This window comes from Rousettus aegyptiacus, unplaced genomic scaffold (genome assembly GCF_014176215.1).
Source record: "Rousettus aegyptiacus isolate mRouAeg1 unplaced genomic scaffold, mRouAeg1.p scaffold_m13_p_3, whole genome shotgun sequence".
In the NCBI taxonomy this organism is placed as follows: Eukaryota; Metazoa; Chordata; class Mammalia; order Chiroptera; family Pteropodidae; genus Rousettus; species Rousettus aegyptiacus.
Window position 1 is genome coordinate 155,162,668 of NW_023416306.1, and position 17,468 is coordinate 155,180,135.

Sequence of the window (17,468 nt, forward strand, 5' to 3'; positions counted from 1 at the left end):
AGGCCATATTCAACTTTGGGGAAAAAATGAAGAGGGATTGCTAGGAGAAACAGAGAAGAGAGAAATCGGGAAGAGTGGAGGGGCGGGTGTAGGAGGTGGGAGTTACAGTCATCCGAAGACCTAGGCGTAGTGGTTCGCCTACCTTGCCATGCATTGAAATCACCATGGGAACTTGAAAGAACACCCAACATTTCTGAGTTCCAGGTGATCCTAATGTGCAGCTAAAGTTAAAGAGAACTGGATGAGAGCTCAGCTTCTAGCTTAAACTCAGGAGCTACACAGCCTCAAACCGTCTCTTCCACTGTGGCTGTTCAGGCCCACCAGGTCCCTCTGGCCTTCCTCTTGAAATTGGCCAGACTGAGGGACCAGAGCAGAAGTCTCAGGTGTCAATGCAGCTCGACTCCCACCTGTCTCCCTGCTCTTTTCAGATCTCGCGCAACCTGGGCAAGATGTATAGTGAGATGATCTTTATCAACGGCTTCGTGCACTGCGACCCCCACCCGGGGAACGTGCTGGTGCGAAAGCGCCCGGACACGGGAAAGGCAGAGGTGGTCCTGTTGGACCACGGGCTCTACCAGGTAGGAGAGGCCTCTCCCACTCAGCCAGCTCCGGGGTCTAGTCCTGCCTGGGGTCACAGCCCGCTGAACTCCCCTGTGGGCCATAGCAACGGGAGGCAGATGGCCAAGGTGTCTGGAGAGGCTGTACCCTCGCCCTCGAACTGCCATTCTGTGTAAGTCACAGTCATATACTCTCCGAGCCTGAGCTTCCTCTTTAGTAGGGTGAGGTTGGTAATGCCTCCTTTACAGGTCACCGTGTGGAGTAGATGGGAATGTGCCTGCATGTGTGGAAGCACTTTGTTAGCGTTACAACAACCTTGCTTTCCAGGAAAGCCCAGGCCAGGCCAGACCTGGGAACGTGAGCTGCCCTTAGATGAGCTGGGACTTCAGGGAGCGAGGGGTAACTCAGCTCCAGTGAAGAGGTGATATATAGTAGGAAAGGGGGCCAGGAACTGATAGGCGCTGGATTCCTCTGGACTTGGGACGCAGAGCTGGTTCAGTTGAGCCGTGATCTCCTGCCTGGAAGTTAGGAAGTTCACTGCCAATCCCAGGACCCAGAGCCTGGTTTGATTCTAGGAGGCAGACAGTCCTGCGGAGTTTTTTCCAATGGTCTCCTATTCCTTCCCTCAGGGCCTTAACTCCACATCTCAAAATCTTGGCCTCCTTTGAAAGGCTCAGAGACCTTGGATGTGTTAGTTCAAGGTAGGCTTGCTGATGCCACACATAGCTCCCAGACAAATGCTGGCCCAGACATAGTAGTTGTCTAATGTGCTCTCATATGCCCGTCCTGGGCTGGAGGCGGCCGAAGTCAGGGACTGACGGAGGCTCTGTGTCCCAGGCCTCCCTCGAGGTGGCCTCATCATCCTCAGTCACAGGAGTGCGGGCTCGGAGGAGCGTGCATGGGCCAGGTCTGGAAGTGGAGCTGCTGCCACATTCTGTTGGTCAGATCTTGGATGGCCACATCTAACCAGCAGAGAGGTAGACAATGTGATTTTGGTGGGCAGTGGGTGATTTCTGCACTTAGGACGAAGGCTGGCCACATAGTGGCTTTGAACTTGGACTGTCAAGGGTGGCCAGACTTTGGGGGAGAACCAGACATTGTGCAGGAGCCATGGTCTTCATCCGTCCCCCTCTACAGCGGTCACTCAGCCAGGGACTAGGTCTCCCATGAGGAGCGGAGGCTTAAGTTCTGCCACGGTGGTCCCCACCACAGGTGCTCACAGAAGAGTTCCGCCTGGATTACTGCCACCTCTGGCAGTCGCTGATCTGGACCGACATGAAGAAGATAAAGAAGTACAGCCAGCGTCTGGGAGCCGGCGACCTCTACCCCTTGTTTGCCTGCATGCTGACGGCCCGCTCATGGAACTCGGTCAACAGGGGCATCAGCCACGTTCCGGTCACTGCCTCGGAGGTGGGTGCCGCCTTCTGGCCCAGCCCTCTCCCGAATACAAGGGACGGGGCCAGGGCTAGAGATAGCCTTTGGTTTCCTTCCACCCCAGGGCCTGAAGCTCTAGACTGGTGGGTCATGGGAGTGGAGTGGTGGGCGGAAGTGGAAGGAGGAGAGAGGAGCGATGTCTTGCCCCTGCCTTGTGAACCTGGTGTGGAACCAGGTCATGTTAACCGTATGATCCAGACTTCTGCGGCTGTTGCTCCAACCTGCTCACACAGAGCATGAGGCTCCCACAAGGTTCTCCCCCAGGACTTCCGGGAATCTCCCGGGGCTTTCCACAAATAAGTCTGGCGCCACTTCTGCTGCCTCCTGCTGGGCACTGTCTCCACTGTGTGGTTCCTCTGGGGCACCGTCCTGGGAGAGTGCTTCGGCTCTCATGTGGTACCCAAGTAATGTCACTTGTCCCATTGCCCTACAGAGTTTTTAGTGAAATAGCTATTTGGCCTTTCTTTGTAGCTCATTTCTTCATCAGATCTAGACAGGAGTTCCATGGTGTCTGGGCTGAGACCAGCCCTAGGAACTTCTTCTCCCAGTTCTCATTCTCACCGCTGCCCCATCACAGGGACTTCTGGGGTAGCTCTTTCTTCCTGGCTCAAGCTTCTCAATCCCTCACAGAATCGGCTTCTGTCTTCCCAGTCAGTTTGCCAGACTTACGCAGACTTGCCCATATCTTGGAGTGGACAGGCTCAGGCTCACTACAAGAGATGAGGTTCTGCTCACGCACTCAGAAAGATCTGGTTTCTAGTTTCAGCACCTGCCCTTCCTGGCAGTGTGACCTTGGGTAGCTCTCATCACCTCTCTGAGCCTCAGGGTCCTACCCTGCAAGCTGTCTTGTGGTAGGGGACATTAGGAATGGCTGGGTTCCATCTCCAATGATGTCACCAAAGAAGCCACATCTTGTCATCTCTTGGTTCTGCTTTCCTCCAAGCTGACATCATTCCGCAGCAAGCTTGGTGGCAAAGATGACCACCAGCTGCCCCAGGCTTACAAAGCTTTAAAGAATGTCATCTCAGAAGAAGAGAGACAATCTCCCTCCTTGTTGAGTAGGGATGATAATTTCTGCTTTACTGCTAATGCATGGAAAGCGCCTCCCCATAGCTCCTGAAGTTTGCTCATTGAAGTTTGCTCATTGAATGTTTGTTTTTTGCTGGACCTTGGACTAGGTGATGAGGATCCAGTGATGAGCAGACAGACAGGCCTGTTTAATTTGCACTGTGGTTGAGGGAGACAGACAGTAAACAAGTGAATAAACAGCTGAATGGAATAATTGCAGGCTGTAGGTACAGGGAGGAAACAGCTTGTGATGGGGGTGCTGTAGATTGGGGGCTCAGAGCAGAGCTTGCTGAGGAGTTGACATTGAAGCTGAGGTGTTTTAAGAGTTTGGTGTGGTCTGGGGTGCCGTCAGGTAGATGGTAGAATCAGAAGAATTTGGAGCACCAGGCAGGGAGAGCCTCACACAGGGCTCATAAGCCACGGGAAGATGTTTGAGTTAATTCTCAGCACAAAGCAGAGCGTTTGACAGGTTTTAAGCAGGAGAAGGACATGCTCAGACTTGCGGTTTTAAGCATCTGTCTGGAGTGGGGCAAGACGAGCACTGGGGTGATAGGTTAGGAGACTAGGGCAAGACTCCAGGTGCAGAGATGCTGGGGGCTAGACTATGCTAATGGCCATGGAGGTGGAGGGAAGCAGATGAAACCAAGATGCATTTTGGACTTAAGACTGAGGCCTTTCTGTTGGCTTGGATGTAGAGAGGAGGGAAAGTTGCAGCACAGCTTTTTGGGGTGAGTTATAGGGTGCGGGATAGTGCCACTGCCTGACATAGGGGAGACTTTGGGAGGACATACTTGGGCTGGGGGTAGCAGTGGTTCTCTTAAGTATTCATATAGAGGTGTTGTAGACAGTTAAGCCTGGAGCTCAAAGAGATGCAAGCTTGAGCATCAGTTTGGGAGTCCTCAGCATGTAGATGGTATTTAAAGCCACAGGGTTGGACAGGATCACATGACACACAGTAGGTACTCAGTAAGTGATATCTGTTTTTATTATCTAAGTTAGAACTTTATTTTCACATTCTTATTCATTCATAAAGACCCAGCATAAATGCTACCGTCTTAGTCTGTCTGGGTTGCCATAACAGAATACCACCGACTAGGTATTTGTACATCAGAAATGTATTTTCGCAGTTCTGGAAGCTGGAAGACCAAGATCAAGTTATCATCTGTGTTGGTTTCTGGTGAGCCCTCTCTTCCTGGCTTGCAGCTGGCTGCCTTTTCTCTTCCTCCTGACCTGGCCCTTCTTCCGTGTGTACGCACTCCTGGTATCTCTTCTTGTAAGGACATCGGTCCTATCAGATTAGGGCCCCACCCTTATGAATTCACTTAACTTTAACCATCTCCTTAAAGAGCCTGTCTCCAAATAGTCATGTTGGGTTTAGAATTTCAACATAGGGGTTCTAGGGGTGGGGTACAATTGAGTAAATAGCTCCAGCTCAGGAAGCCTTGCCTTCTACCTTTGCCAAAAGTGGTCCTTGAATATTCGTATCACTCATGGGCAAGCACCTTATACTCCCTCTCAGAGTTAATTATTTGTGTACTTATATGAACTCTGTAGTTGGTGAGTATCTGGAGGGCAGGAGTCCTGTCTTGCACATCTTCTTATAAGGTCCTTGCAGTTCTGGGACCAGGTCCAGCAGAGAGGCGTTTGTGTAGGTTCTGGAGACATGGACTCCATTTGTGCACTTTGTACAGAAACCCAGATAGAGAATGAACGTAGCCACTCTAGGCCAGCTCAGCCTCTGAGATGTCAGGGCTCAGTGCTCTGAGTCCTAGTCTTACTGAGAATTGGAGGAATCTCCAAGATTATATTAAAGAGATGTTCTCCCAACCCAGAGTGGCTTAAACAATTAAGAATTTGTTTTCTCCATAACAAGGAGCCGGAAGGTGCGTGGGCCGGGACCGGCAGACTCGGCTCTGTGCTGACTGCTCTGCTCTCCTCTTGGCTTTCCTTTCATGATCCCAAGGTGACAGCGGCAGTGCCAAGCTTTGCGTCTCTATTCCGTGGTGTCCAGAGATGGGAGGAAGGGCAATTTTTTCTCGTATGTCGTTTCTTAAGAGCAAGAAAACCTTTTCCAGAGGTTCTCCGGCAGACACCTCCTTGTGTCTCATTGGCCAGACTTGTGTCACATGTCTATGCTTAAACCAGTCACTTGGCAGGGGCGTTGGCCTCACAGCCAGCGTTGGCTGAGGTCTGTAAAGATGCCCCCACGCCAAGGGCTTCACCTCCCTAAAGAGCACAGTTCCAAGAGGTCAAGTGAACAAAAATGGGATTCTTTTAACAAAACATAATGGGGGGTTGACTGTCGGGTAGGCACCCACTGGGGTACACTGCAGACATTACCATCAGGATTGTCCAAGCTTGATGGCCGTGCTGCTCTGAGCGATGCCCCCGTGAGGTTGCCCGGGTGGGCGCAGGTGCTTTCTGTTTGGGCTCAGAGGGCTGTTCCAGGCTAGTCCCAACCTTGCTGAGAAAGGGGGGGTCTCTGTGGTGAGCAGCGCCTTGATCAGGCCTTGGCTCTCAAGGAGGGTGACCTGCAGCTGTGGTGGGAGGCTGCAGGGAGGCAGACAGCCTCTTGGTGTCTGGCTTCATGCTGAGATGTTCCAGTCTGATAGCTCCTGCCTGAGGGACATTTCAAGTTGCACAGCAGCTCAGTTATCAGCAGTGCACATGTGTTCCTGAAAGGGCAGAGAGTGCTGCTAACGCTTCGGAAGCGGCCAGGCGGCGAAGCCTTTGGCAGCACCGCTGGATCCCTCGTGACTGCGGCTGGCACCGGGCACCCCTGCATGCCTTATCGCTGCTGGCCCTCTTGGTACTTCTGGGAGGTGGGCACAGAGGGTATTAGCATTCCCAGTTTTTAGCTGAGGACACTGGCTCGGGAAAGATGAAAGGACTTGCCCAGGCTCACATAGTCCGCGGTGAGGTGAGCAGTATCGCCTGGTGGTGAGGGCGTGGGCTTGGGAGCTGGGCAGCCTGAGTTTTAATCCCGACTCACTTACTAGGTGTGCACCTTGGGCAAATTAACTTCTCAGTGCCTCAATTTCCTCCTCTCAAATGGGCGTAATACGCTTGCCTAATCAGGTCGTTGTGAGAATCAAATAACTTAATACTCGCAAGCGAGCATTTTCATAATGTTCATGTGGTGAATGCCCAGTATGTGTTGACTGTTGTCATTGTCATCACCATTGTTTTTCTGGAGACTGAGAAGGGATCAGAGCCTCACTGGGGGCTGTTATCTGCCCAGAGCCATGCAGAGCCCAGGGACGGAGAAGTGTGTGGGAAGCCAGACTCCAGAATTACGTACCAGGGTGGGTCCTGTTCTGGGGCATCAGGACCTTGGGCACCGGATGCGCTGAGACTGGCTCCAGCATGGTGGACAGTAAGAGGCAGTGGCTGCCAGGGGCTCTGGTGGGATTTGGAGTAAGGTAAGGTATGGGCAGGACTTTGGAGCTGGGTTGTGGTTGGGAGATCAGACCTTTGAACTGCACCAGCCTGGGCTTGGCTGAGGGGATGGGGGACGTGACTCTTTCAGGGCTCCTTCAAGCCTGGCCTCAGACTGATGGCCAGTGAAGAAGCCTTGGAGAGTAATGCAGAGTTGGACCTCTGGGCCGAGAGGCTAGCAAATTCTAGCCTCATCAAATGGTTGTTGAGGTGGGGGTAGATTTCCCATTCTAGTCAGAATGGGCTTGGGGATTCGGGGGATGGGTATTGGTGATCTTGGCCGTGGGGAGCCAGGGACGGCGGAGGCAGCAGGAGTAGGCCTGAGCCCTGTTGATGTGCTCCTGTCCTGCGTCCGGTGTTTGGCCAGGTGTCGGGGTGAGAAGTCCCATCTAGATTTGTCGGGCTACAAAGCTTCTTGTGCTAAGCTTCCCTTTGGGGAAGGTTGCTAGTGGAAAGCCCTAAGCCAGCGGTGCTGGAACTCCCTCCTGGAGCTTCCTTGCAGCCCCTGAGGTCACGGGCTGCTCAGACACCGGCCACCCCTCTTCTCATCCCAACTGTTGTCATCTCCCTGTTGCATCCTCAGGACTTAGAGATCCGCGACAACGCGGCGAACTACCTCCCCCAGATCAGCCAGCTCCTCAGCCACGTGCCGCGCCAGATGCTGCTCATCTTCAAGACCAACGACCTGCTGCGTGGCATCGAAGCTGCCCTGGGCACACGTGCCAGCGCCAGCTCCTTCCTCAACATGTCGCGTTGCTGCATCCGAGCGCTGGCCCAGTGAGTATGGGCTCCCGCCCTTCCTCCCCTTTACCTCCCTCGCCGGCGGCAGGGGTCCTGCACGCCTCCTCCGTCTTCCACTGGTCCCTAGGGCCCTGCCTGACGTCCCAATCCCCAGGTCTCCCTGGAAGGAACTTAGGGGCAGGAACAGCTCCAGCGAACTGCCTGACGCCTCAGGGCAGTGTTGTGGGTGGTCTGAGAGCCACTTGCATTCGTTAAGATGGTGGATTCTAGGACCTCACCCTCCCAGTCAAGCTTTCCCGGTGATCCTTACCCTCAGTAAAGTGACATTGTTTTTCCGAACGTCTCAGTCCCATCCAAGTGTCCCCTGGGCTTGGGACCAGGACTCCCTGATGCACTTCTCACCTCTCTCTGGTCCTGAGACCTGTCTCCCCAGGACTGGCCAAGCAGTGAGGCCAGCATTTTCAGGAAAGTGTCTCAGGTGTGGCTGGGATCAGGAAGAGTGTTGCCAGCAGTCTCTAGGCACTCTCAGGATCTCAGGTTTCCTGAGATGCCTCATCACCCTTAGGGAAGGGAGCTTCCTCAGCGAGGTAGTGATAGATAAGTATAGGTTCTAGGCCCTTCTACCTCAAGGTAGCAAATGCTTGGAAAGCCTATGCTGTGGCTGAATATTCTCACCCAAGAGGGGGAGCCTAGGCTGTGGTCCACACCCAGCCCTTCCGCCCAGGCGGGGAATGGGTCATTCCAGCCAACTATCTGGTGAAGGGAGAGTTGACCACATATATCACCCACTATCAAACATCAAATTATATTTGAGCAAAATAGACTGCACAGGGAAAGGGCCGAACATGATTTATTATTTCTCTGAGGGTTCAGGGAATGAAGTCTTGAATAGGTCATCATCATAAACACCAATTTTCATCATGTCCTTTGTTTGGTGCAGAGGGATTGAGCTGGGCTGCATCCAAAGTAGCCTTAGCATCCTAGGACCACCTGAGCAGGTTGCTAGGTGACTCTTATCCTGGGAAAGTTTGGGAAAGCTTTTATATTTGATTTTGGGGAGATTCTGTTTTGATAAATAGTAACTCTACTTTTGGGAAAACAGAAGTATTGGAACATTGTCCTCAGTGGGCCAACTAGGCCTTTGATGCCCTGTGAAACAGCTGCTCTGGCTTACCCTATTTATCTGGAAAGCTCCTTGGAATAGTTGAGTTCCTCTGGTTCCTGCCTGGGCAGTGGTATGATCACAGAACCAGGAGTCGTCCCTGGGGCGGGGAGCTGGTGAGTTGGCAGAGCTACCGTCTTCCATTTTTCTAAATGATCCCGAGTGTTTCTTGCCCGTTTATCTTTTGTTCTTCCCTTTCTTCTTGCCTCTCCTTTAGGCACAAGAAGAAGAATACCAGTTCGTCCTTCAGAAGGACCCAGATCTCTTTCAGTGAGGCCTTCAGCTTATGGCAGATCGACCTTCATGAACTCATTCTGCGTGTGAAGGGGTTACGGCTGGCCCGCTGGGTCTTGGCCCTGCTTTGCCGGCTGTTGCCTGCTCCACACTGAGTGGACTTGCTGTCCCCTGCCCATTTTCTGTGTGACTCTGTGGTGGGCAAGGGTTTTTTTTTCACTCGTTCTTTAGTCACATCTCCACATCGTGGCCTGGAGCCCCGCCGTTGCTGTCCATGGCACCGTTACACTCCACCTCTGCAGTTCCTCTCCCGCACGGCAGCCCTTGTCTTGGGACCTCGTACTGAGTCATGCGACATGTTTTTCTGCTTGTCCAGGGAACTGGCATACAGTCCGCTCCTCCTCTCGCAACGTGTGCCCGTGTGCCACTGGGTTGGGTGCCCCCCCAGCTTCCGTTAGCCCTTCCCTTGTCAGGATGGACCATGAACGCACTGAGGGCACATCTAACTTTAGGAGGCTTGATTTCGTTGGAGGGGAGTGTGGTCTCTGAGCTCGCTGGAGAGCAGGTCCCCTTACCTTGTGCTGTCGTCTGTCCCCAGAGGCGTCGCACCTTAGCGAGTGGCTTGGCCTCCGAGGCAGGCTGTGTTGCAGCCGTGAGTTCACTGCTGTCATGGGGACCCCTTTGGTATTTTATGTGCTGTGTTTCAATAAAAACTCTTTCGGGGTTGCAGGGCAGGGCTTGGCTGGTGGGATTTTTATTCAAGTTTGAGTGTGAATCTGCTTTGGCCATTAGGCGGGGGCGGACCTGGATGCCACATGCCGTTGTGGTCTGCTTGGCTTCTTGCTCCTGTATTCCTCCAGCCTGCCACTGTGGGGCTACTTCCTGCTTCTCGTAGGTTTCTCTCATCTTCCAAGACTGACACCTTGGTCGCAGTTGTTCAGGAACTCAGAGGCTCAGCTGAAACCTCAGACTTTGGTTCCCCTGGTTTCTCACCTCATGCCCTGTGACCTGGTACCTGCCTTGTTCTACAAATTGTTTCCTGACTTAGCCCTTTATTTTTATCATTCAGTGCCCACAGTCCTGTAGCCTGGGGTCCAAACTTCACTCGCCGTGGCTAGGGTTCCACTCTGAAACCTCCTTGTCACCTGTCTGGACTCTGTGTGTCACCTGTTGCCTGCTGCAAGCCTGCTCTTCCCCAAGCTCAATCCCCTGCTCCTGTTTCTGGGACATCTCAAACTCCTGCGTTAACTCCTGTGTTCGTCTGGTCTCCAGGTGCTACTGGGTCAGATGTCCCAACACTTCTGCCAGGATGGACCATGGATCCCTCTGAGGGCACGTCTAGCTTGTGGGATGCTTGCGTTTGTTGGGGAGGTGCATGGTCTCTGAGCCGGCGGGAGAGCAGGGCCCTTCTCCTTGCCATGTTGCCCCGGATGTGGCAGGTCCAGGCTCTCATTGAGCACTCTTGTTCAAAGACAGTAATTGTTTTTGGGTCTCTCTGCTCTTACTTCACCCAACTCATGGGTCAGAAAACCCCTGAATTCGAGTCTCTTTTTCTATTCTCTTTATTCATCATACAGCAAACAGATTTTCTACTGACCGGAGACAATTCACAATCTCTTTATTTCCTGAAAAAATTAATTGTTCTTAGTGACCAGATGGATACACCTAGGGACCTGAGAGAATAATTTGCAATATCTGTTATTAATAATGAGGATGCATGCTGCATATTATATTTTTATGGTATCTTTTATAGCCACTGAAGTAAATATAAATGTCCCTTTTGTTCGGAGTAATGGTTCCTTGCTTTTCACTTTTAGTGGCTGGCTTCCTCCTGGCCTGTGATGTAAAACCTCAGCATGTTGCCAGTGGGCCCAGCACCCGAACAACACCCGAATCCAGGAAGAGTACAAAGGCTGGAAAGGTTTGGGGTACAGGGCAGTGAAAATAGGAAGAGAATAGGCTGATGGTTTTTGAGTGCCCAACACGTGTAAGAGAATATTCTCGGCTCTTTGTAACTAAGTTACATCATCGAATTGTCCCATCAACTTCATGAGGGAAAGGGGTCATTAGCCTCATCAGAGAGAGATGGGAACTGAGGCTCAGAGAGTTCTCGTAATTTGCCTTAAGTCACACAGCTGCTGAGTGATGGAGATGGACCATGCTTTCTTTTTTATTCCACAGTACCATAGAGATGGATCACACTTGTTCTTGGGCCTCCATATGTGCCTGAATTGGGTCTCAAACACCCTGATTTCAGAGGAAATTGGATTTTCAGTGGAGTTGGGAAAGTGAGTAGGTAAAGGAGATGAAACGTCCTGGAAAATGCAGACTGAGTTCAGCATGTACCCAGGGCCTGTGGCGGGTGGCCCTGGGCTCCTACGCTCTGTGATGCGGTTCTGACATTGACTACCTGGTCCTAGCGCACACTCCACAGGCTTACGGGCACAGTTCCCCACAAGACTGCCCTAACTTCAGACACTAGCTGCAGGTTCGGGAGTCTCCAGGCCACTGCAGTTCTGACCAACTGACGACAAATTCGGGGGTTCCCCCAACCCCCTCAGATTCAATAATTTGCTAGAATGACTCACTCAGAACTCAGGAAACTATGATACATTGATTTATAAAGGTTACAAATTAGGACCAGCCAAATGAAGAGAGACATACGACGAGGTCTAGGAGGGTGCTGAATGCAGAGCTTCCGTGTCCTCTCCCGTGGAATCAGGACATGCCACCCTCTTAGCCAATCAGTGAGTTCACTGAGCTTCAGTGTTCAGAGTTTTTGCCAGGGTTTCATTACACAGGCAGGATTGACTAAAGCACTGATCACATGATTGAACTCAATCTGTTCTCCCCAGACAGATGGGATTGATATTGCCCCATCCTAAGCCATCTAGTACAAACTCAGGTGTGATCCAAGGAGCACACCATGAATATCAGAGATACTCCTGTCACTGAAAAATTCCAAGGAGTTAGAGGTTCTCTCCCAGGAACCAGGGGCAAAGACCAGGCAAATTCTTTATCACGTAACAATCACCCTGGTGTCGTCTTGTCCTTTGCACTTGGCCCGAGGTACATCTTTATTGACTGACTGTTGGCTCTGTGCCTTCTGCTTGGCCTGGGCGGAGCCATCTTTGGAGCCCAGAGCTGCAGGAGGAGCTCTCTCCTGGAGTCTATTCTGCAGTTAAGAGAGAGCTTGCATGAGTTTCCATGTGGGACCTCTACTCTGCTCCCTTCTCTGTCCTGTGGAGCTTGCCATGAATTGATTTGGGTTTGGTGCTTTGCAATAAAACCCTGTGACTTTTTTCTCCCAGCAGTGACAATGTGTCAGGGAGACACCACCAGCTTACTTTGAAGAGTGTTTTCTCTTTTAATACTTGGCTACTCAGTGAATTTAGGTGTTGGCTTCTTTGATTTGGGCAACGTGGCTGTTTCTCCTCCCTTTTCTCAGGTGGAGGAGAGAGGAATTCCAACTCTGTGGCCTATTTGATGAAGAGCCCCTCAGATACGGGCCCAGCTTAGAGTAAGTGCAGATGTCCTGGCTTTTAGTAAGTGCTCATTAAATATGTCGGTACTTAGACTCTCAGAATATTCTACAAGGGATGGTGCCTTGTTTGACTGTCAGGTTAATTTCCTCAAGCTCCAAGCCCACTCCCAGGCTCAGAGATGGCACTTTTAGCATTACCGGCTGCCCAGGCCCCTCTTGTCACAGCCGCAGGGCTCTGAGAATGTGAACATCCAGTGAGATCTCAGAAAACAAAAGGGGCTCCAGGAGGCACCCAAGCAAATCTTCAGGGGTGGGACCTGTTGAGAGGCATAGAATCACTCTCAGTGTGAGCCAGTGTGAGAGGAGTTACATGGAGCCATGCGGAGTGATACTTGGGGCTTAAGAGGTCTCGAGCTATGGCCATAAGGAGCTAGGGTCTCAGTTGGGAACTGGTGACTGGGTGATTCTAAATAGATAGGAGAACAAAACCAGAGAGTGGTGTGTTCCTCTCAGCCTGGCCTGTGGGAGTGGCGAAGTCTGTTGGGCTGGACCAGGAGGGTCTATGTTTAACAGGAGGACTCGAACACCAGGTTCCCTAGTGCCACTACTACAGATAACTGGCCGAAGGGGAACTAACCGCGGGAGGCTCGGTCCCCTAAGCCTTAATCTGGAAACATTTTAGTAAAAGCTCCCACCTCCTTTCCTTCCTCTTCCCTCCCTCCTTCTTGTGAAGCTATACAGGCTGGCTTGGTTTTCTCTCTTTTTTCTAAAGGAAGTATGAGATCAGCCCTCAGCAGAGTAAATATTAAAACTTGGGCTGTAGCTGCGATGTCCATTTTCCTGCGGTGAGTGCCCTCTGGATCGGTTTTGCTGGAGGCTGCCTCCTCAGCCCCTGCCAACAGCTAGCTTCCCTCCTCAGCCAGGTCGCTGTGCCCCCGGATAGCACTGCCCAGGGCAGAAAGTGCTCATTCTGCTCAGTTCTGCTCTGGGCTTAATGGTTGCATAGTTCCTCAGATGTTTCTTCTCATTTTGCTCTTCCTTGGGTGTGAGAGGAGTGCCAGGCCGGAGACATGATGGGTGTTAAGCTGTCGACTGCTGCCATTCCAGCTCCCATTTCCTTCCCTCTCCCTGCACTTTCATTCTAGAGCAGCGCTTCTTAAACTTTCATGGGCTCTTGTTAAAATACAGGTTCTTATTCAGTGGGTCAAGGTAGGGCGGAGATTCTGCATTTCCCAGGGGATGTCGATGCCGCTGGTTCGTGGACCACACTTTGAGTTGCAGGGATCTAGATCACCGGTTCTGAAGGCATGATCCTGAGACTGGCAGCATCAGTGTAACCTGGGAGCTTGTTAGAGATGCAGATTCTCAGACCCCACTCTAGACCTGCTGAATCAGAAACTCTGGAGCGGGCGCCCCAATCCGATTTAATAAGCCCATCAGGGGATTCTGATGCACATGCTCATGGTTGAAATCTCTGGTCTGCGGTTCTTAACCCTCCCTGTACATCAGGATCACCAGGAGAGCTTCAAATGCCCAAGATTCTAATCTACAGCAGCCCCTTCCCCCTCATTTGTGGTTTTGCTTTCTGAGGTCACCCATAGTCAACCATGGTCTGAAAATGGAAAGTTCCAGAAATAAACAGTTCATAAGTTTCACATTCTGTGCCATTCTGAGTAGCGTGATGAAACTTAGTGCCATCCACTCCGCCCTGCCCACGATGTGAATCACGCCTCGTTCCAGCATATCCGTGCTGTATCCACTACCTGCCCTTAGTCGCTTAGCAGCATTCTCATGTTATCATGTTGGTTGTGGGGTGGGGGGAGCAGGCCACATTTGCATAACTTTTATTACAACGTGTTGTTATAATTGTTCTATTTTATTGTTATTGTTATTAATCTCTTGCTGTGCCTAATTTATAAATTAACTTTATCCTAGGTATGTACGTATAGGAGAAAACATGGTATATGTAGGGATTGGTGCTCTCTGCGGGTTTAGACATCCATTGGGGGGTCTTGGCATGTAAAGGGGAACTACTACTGTCATTGGTTTGAATGAAGGCCAGGCCTCTTAAAAAATTGTTTTAGTTGATCCAATCACGTATACCATATTACCCTCACTCATTGTGTCTCCTTAGTCTCCTTTGCTCTATGGCAGTTCCTCAGACGCCCCTTGGTTTTCATGACACTGAAAGACCTTGACCTTGAAAGACCATGACCTTTGGAAGAGTACTGGTCAGATACCTTGAAGAATGTGTCTTAATTTTGGTTTGTCTGATGTTTCCTTGTGCTTAGACTGGGGTTGTGGGTTTGGGGAAGTATGCCACAGAGGTGAAGTGCTCCTCATATCATGTCATATTTGAAAAAACATGACACAGACATGACTTACTTTTCGTTTCTTCACGCTTCCAGCAGGACTGAGATTCTTGCTTTTGGCTCACATAGCTTTAAAGTGTCTTTTGGAGAAGGAAGAAATGCAGCTTATGAATTCTTCCATGTGAGGGCTTAGGCATAGCCTCTTTGTCAAGTAGCCTGGCTCTTCCCAAATTAAAAGGCTCCCAGGAAACTAAATACAGAATACCAACTCAAGGTAGTAAAAATGGCAGTACAGTTTGGATGTTTATACTTACCACAGATAAACTTTTTAAGCACACACATCCAAGGTAATGAAAAATGGATGTAACATTAGAAGTGTAAACATCGAGCCCTGTCCCCCAAAAGATAGGCTTGGCACTAGGATTTCGTTTTCCAGGGGTATTTGCAATTCTAAAAATGGGAATCCCCGAGGGGTGGAGGGGAAGGTGGGCGGTGTTGGCAGAAGGTACCTTTGGTCAGTCACTGCCGAGTGGTGGGGCTGGCGCCCTTTGTACCAGCCTGACATTTCAGTCAGGTCCCACTGCCCAGAGCCAGCAGGTCAGTCTCACTGGGATGGTGGTTGACTGTTTCTGGCCATGATCCCAGCCACAAATTATGGAGGTAGTCGCTGGCCTTTCTCTAGGTGGGTAATAATGGAGAGGGAAGGCCTGAGAGCTGGAGTACCGGCAGCACGGACTTGCCTCTTTCCAAGGCTCACACTGCCTGGGACATGAAGTCCTTCCAGGCTGCCCAGGCTGGTGAATTGGGAACAGAGGTCAGGGACTCTGGCTGTTTCCTGCCATCTTGAAGCTTCTAGGGCCATGTGTTGGTGGTGGTGGTGGGGGGGGGGTCTTCTCTGGCCCCTGGGGGCTTTTTTTTTTTGTGCCAAATATAAGCATATGCACAACCAGAGTATCTGCAAACACCGAGGCAGTATTTAAGGTCCTGGGCTCTACAGTTGGCCTGAGTTCAAATCCTGTTGTCCTCAGTATTCCATGTGGTTTTGGGCAAGTAACCCAATCTCTCTGCGGCTCAGTTTCTCAACTTGAAAAGTGGGGATGAGAGTAACTACTTTGTAGGGTCACTGAAAGGATTACGTTAGATAATATATTTAATCTACTTATAGAAGTGCTTGGAGAAGAGAAACCATGGTACATGCTCAATAAATGTTTAATTTTTTAATTAGCCCTTGTGGCTGACACTGTTCCCAGCTCCCTTAATTCTTGCCTGCCTTCTATTTGTGAGGCTGAAAAAGTGAGGTCTTTCTTTCCCAGCCTCCCTTGCTGCTTAGAGGGTAGTATATGGCATGAGAGATGAAGGGTAAGCTTATGGAGGACTTCTGGAAAGCTTTTCTTTGGAAATTGGTAAGGATATCATTTGCTAATATTGCTCCTTCCTCTCCCTTCTAGCAGGGGAGGCTGGTGCATGGTTCTGAATGTGTGGAGCTGTGGTAGCCATTTTGTGATCTTGAGGCAATGAGCACAACACAACGTTTTATTTGGGCTCCTAGCATCCCTGCCAGATGCCGGGCAGCCCCCCTCCTAGGCACTTATGGGTGTTGGAAAGAGTGACACAAAGATCGATGGCTGTGAAATAAAGTTTATTACTCACGTAGTAACTAGCAAAAGGATTCCCCAGGGAGAAGGGCTTGGGTGTGGTCTGGAGTAAAATATGAATGAGATGTGGGGTGGGGAGTGGTGTGTCTGGTTTTTATTGTGTTCGAGGGTGGACCAAAATGATGGCTCCCATATGCGGGCTGGGGTTTGCATGGCTTGAACTTCTCTACCAGTGCCAAGGGAGGGAGCATTTGAGCTTTCTTATGTATTTGTCCAGATTTGGGGCAAAAGGGAAAGGGGAGGGGTGGGGCTTGAAAGCTGTCAGTAATCGGCATCAAAGGTGGAGTCAGACTCTATCACGCATGAAATTCCAACGGGCTGGAGACAGCTCACCAGACAAATGGAGCCTGAGAATGAGCCCCCTGCTGAGTGGCGAGTGTGGCCATGGGCTCTCTGCAGGAGTAGACATGATGATTTGTTGAAGAAGTGAATGTGAATGGGATGCTTTTAGGGCCTGGGAAGGTTTTCTTCTGAGTGTCCTTTAATCAAATGCTCCCTCCACCCATGGCTCAGAGGTGGTAGTCCAGAGCCCATGTCAGTCACAGTGCTCTTGACCACTGAGTGGCTTAAAACAAGACAGAGTTGTTATTTTTCACTTCTGGAGATCCGAAGTCCAAAAATCAAGGTATCAGCCAGGCTGCATTCCTTCTGGAAGCTCTAGAGAAGAATCCATTTCCTCAGCCTCTGTAGTTTCTAGTGGCCGCCTGCATGCCTTGGCTCACGTCTGCACCACTCCAACCTCTGCTTCCTGCGTCACATCTCTTACTCTGACCTTCCCGCCAGCCTGTTATAAGCACCTCCTGATTCCTTTGGGCTCACCTGGATAATCCAGGAAAATCTCTCCATATAAAGAGCCTTAACTTAATCACTCCTGCAAAGTCCTTTGGCCATGTAAGAACATTCACAGGTTCCAGCAATTAGAAAGTGGACACCTTTGAGGGTAAGGGAGCATTATTGTACCTGCCACACCACTGAATCCTGCGGTAGGCTTGGGAATGCTAAGGGAGGCTTTGTTCTGAGCAGGAGAATTAGTGCTCCATAAATAATAATGATAATGATAATAATAATAATAATTATTATTATTATTATTATAATACTGAGCACTGTGTGCTAGCCTCTTTGTAAGGATTCAGTTTCTCAATTCATGTGATACCCTATAAAGCCTAGGGACATTGTTATTGCTCTTGTATATTGAGTAAACTGAGGCACAGAGGGCTTAGGTTGCTTGCCAGAGACACACAGACAAGTGAATGGTAGAGGCAGGCTCTGAGCTGAGGTGGTCTGCAGCGAGAGCTTGGCCTCTCAACCCCTGACTCTCCATTTCCCTCTGCTATAGTGGACTGCTTCCATCAAGCCTGCTAGAGGTGGGACCCTCCCTGCCT

General features: G+C 50.7%; 1 protein-coding gene across 5 annotated transcripts in view; it reads left to right on the top strand.

Annotated features, from left to right (window-relative positions):
• ADCK1 (aarF domain containing kinase 1) overlaps positions 1 to 9,361 on the top strand; it is a 100,132-nt gene extending 90,771 nt beyond the window's left edge. For all 5 annotated transcript variants that reach the window (XM_016156623.2, XM_036239461.1, XM_036239462.1 and 2 more), the window contains 4 exons: positions 429 to 578; positions 1,771 to 1,968; positions 7,082 to 7,275; positions 8,619 to 9,361. In XM_016156623.2, the coding sequence (XP_016012109.2) occupies positions 429 to 578; positions 1,771 to 1,968; positions 7,082 to 7,275; positions 8,619 to 8,790 (714 nt within the window). In that variant the 3' untranslated portion in view covers positions 8,791 to 9,361. The remainder of the gene's footprint in view (positions 1 to 428; positions 579 to 1,770; positions 1,969 to 7,081; positions 7,276 to 8,618) is intronic.
• The last annotated feature ends 8,107 nt before the right edge of the window (positions 9,362 to 17,468 follow it).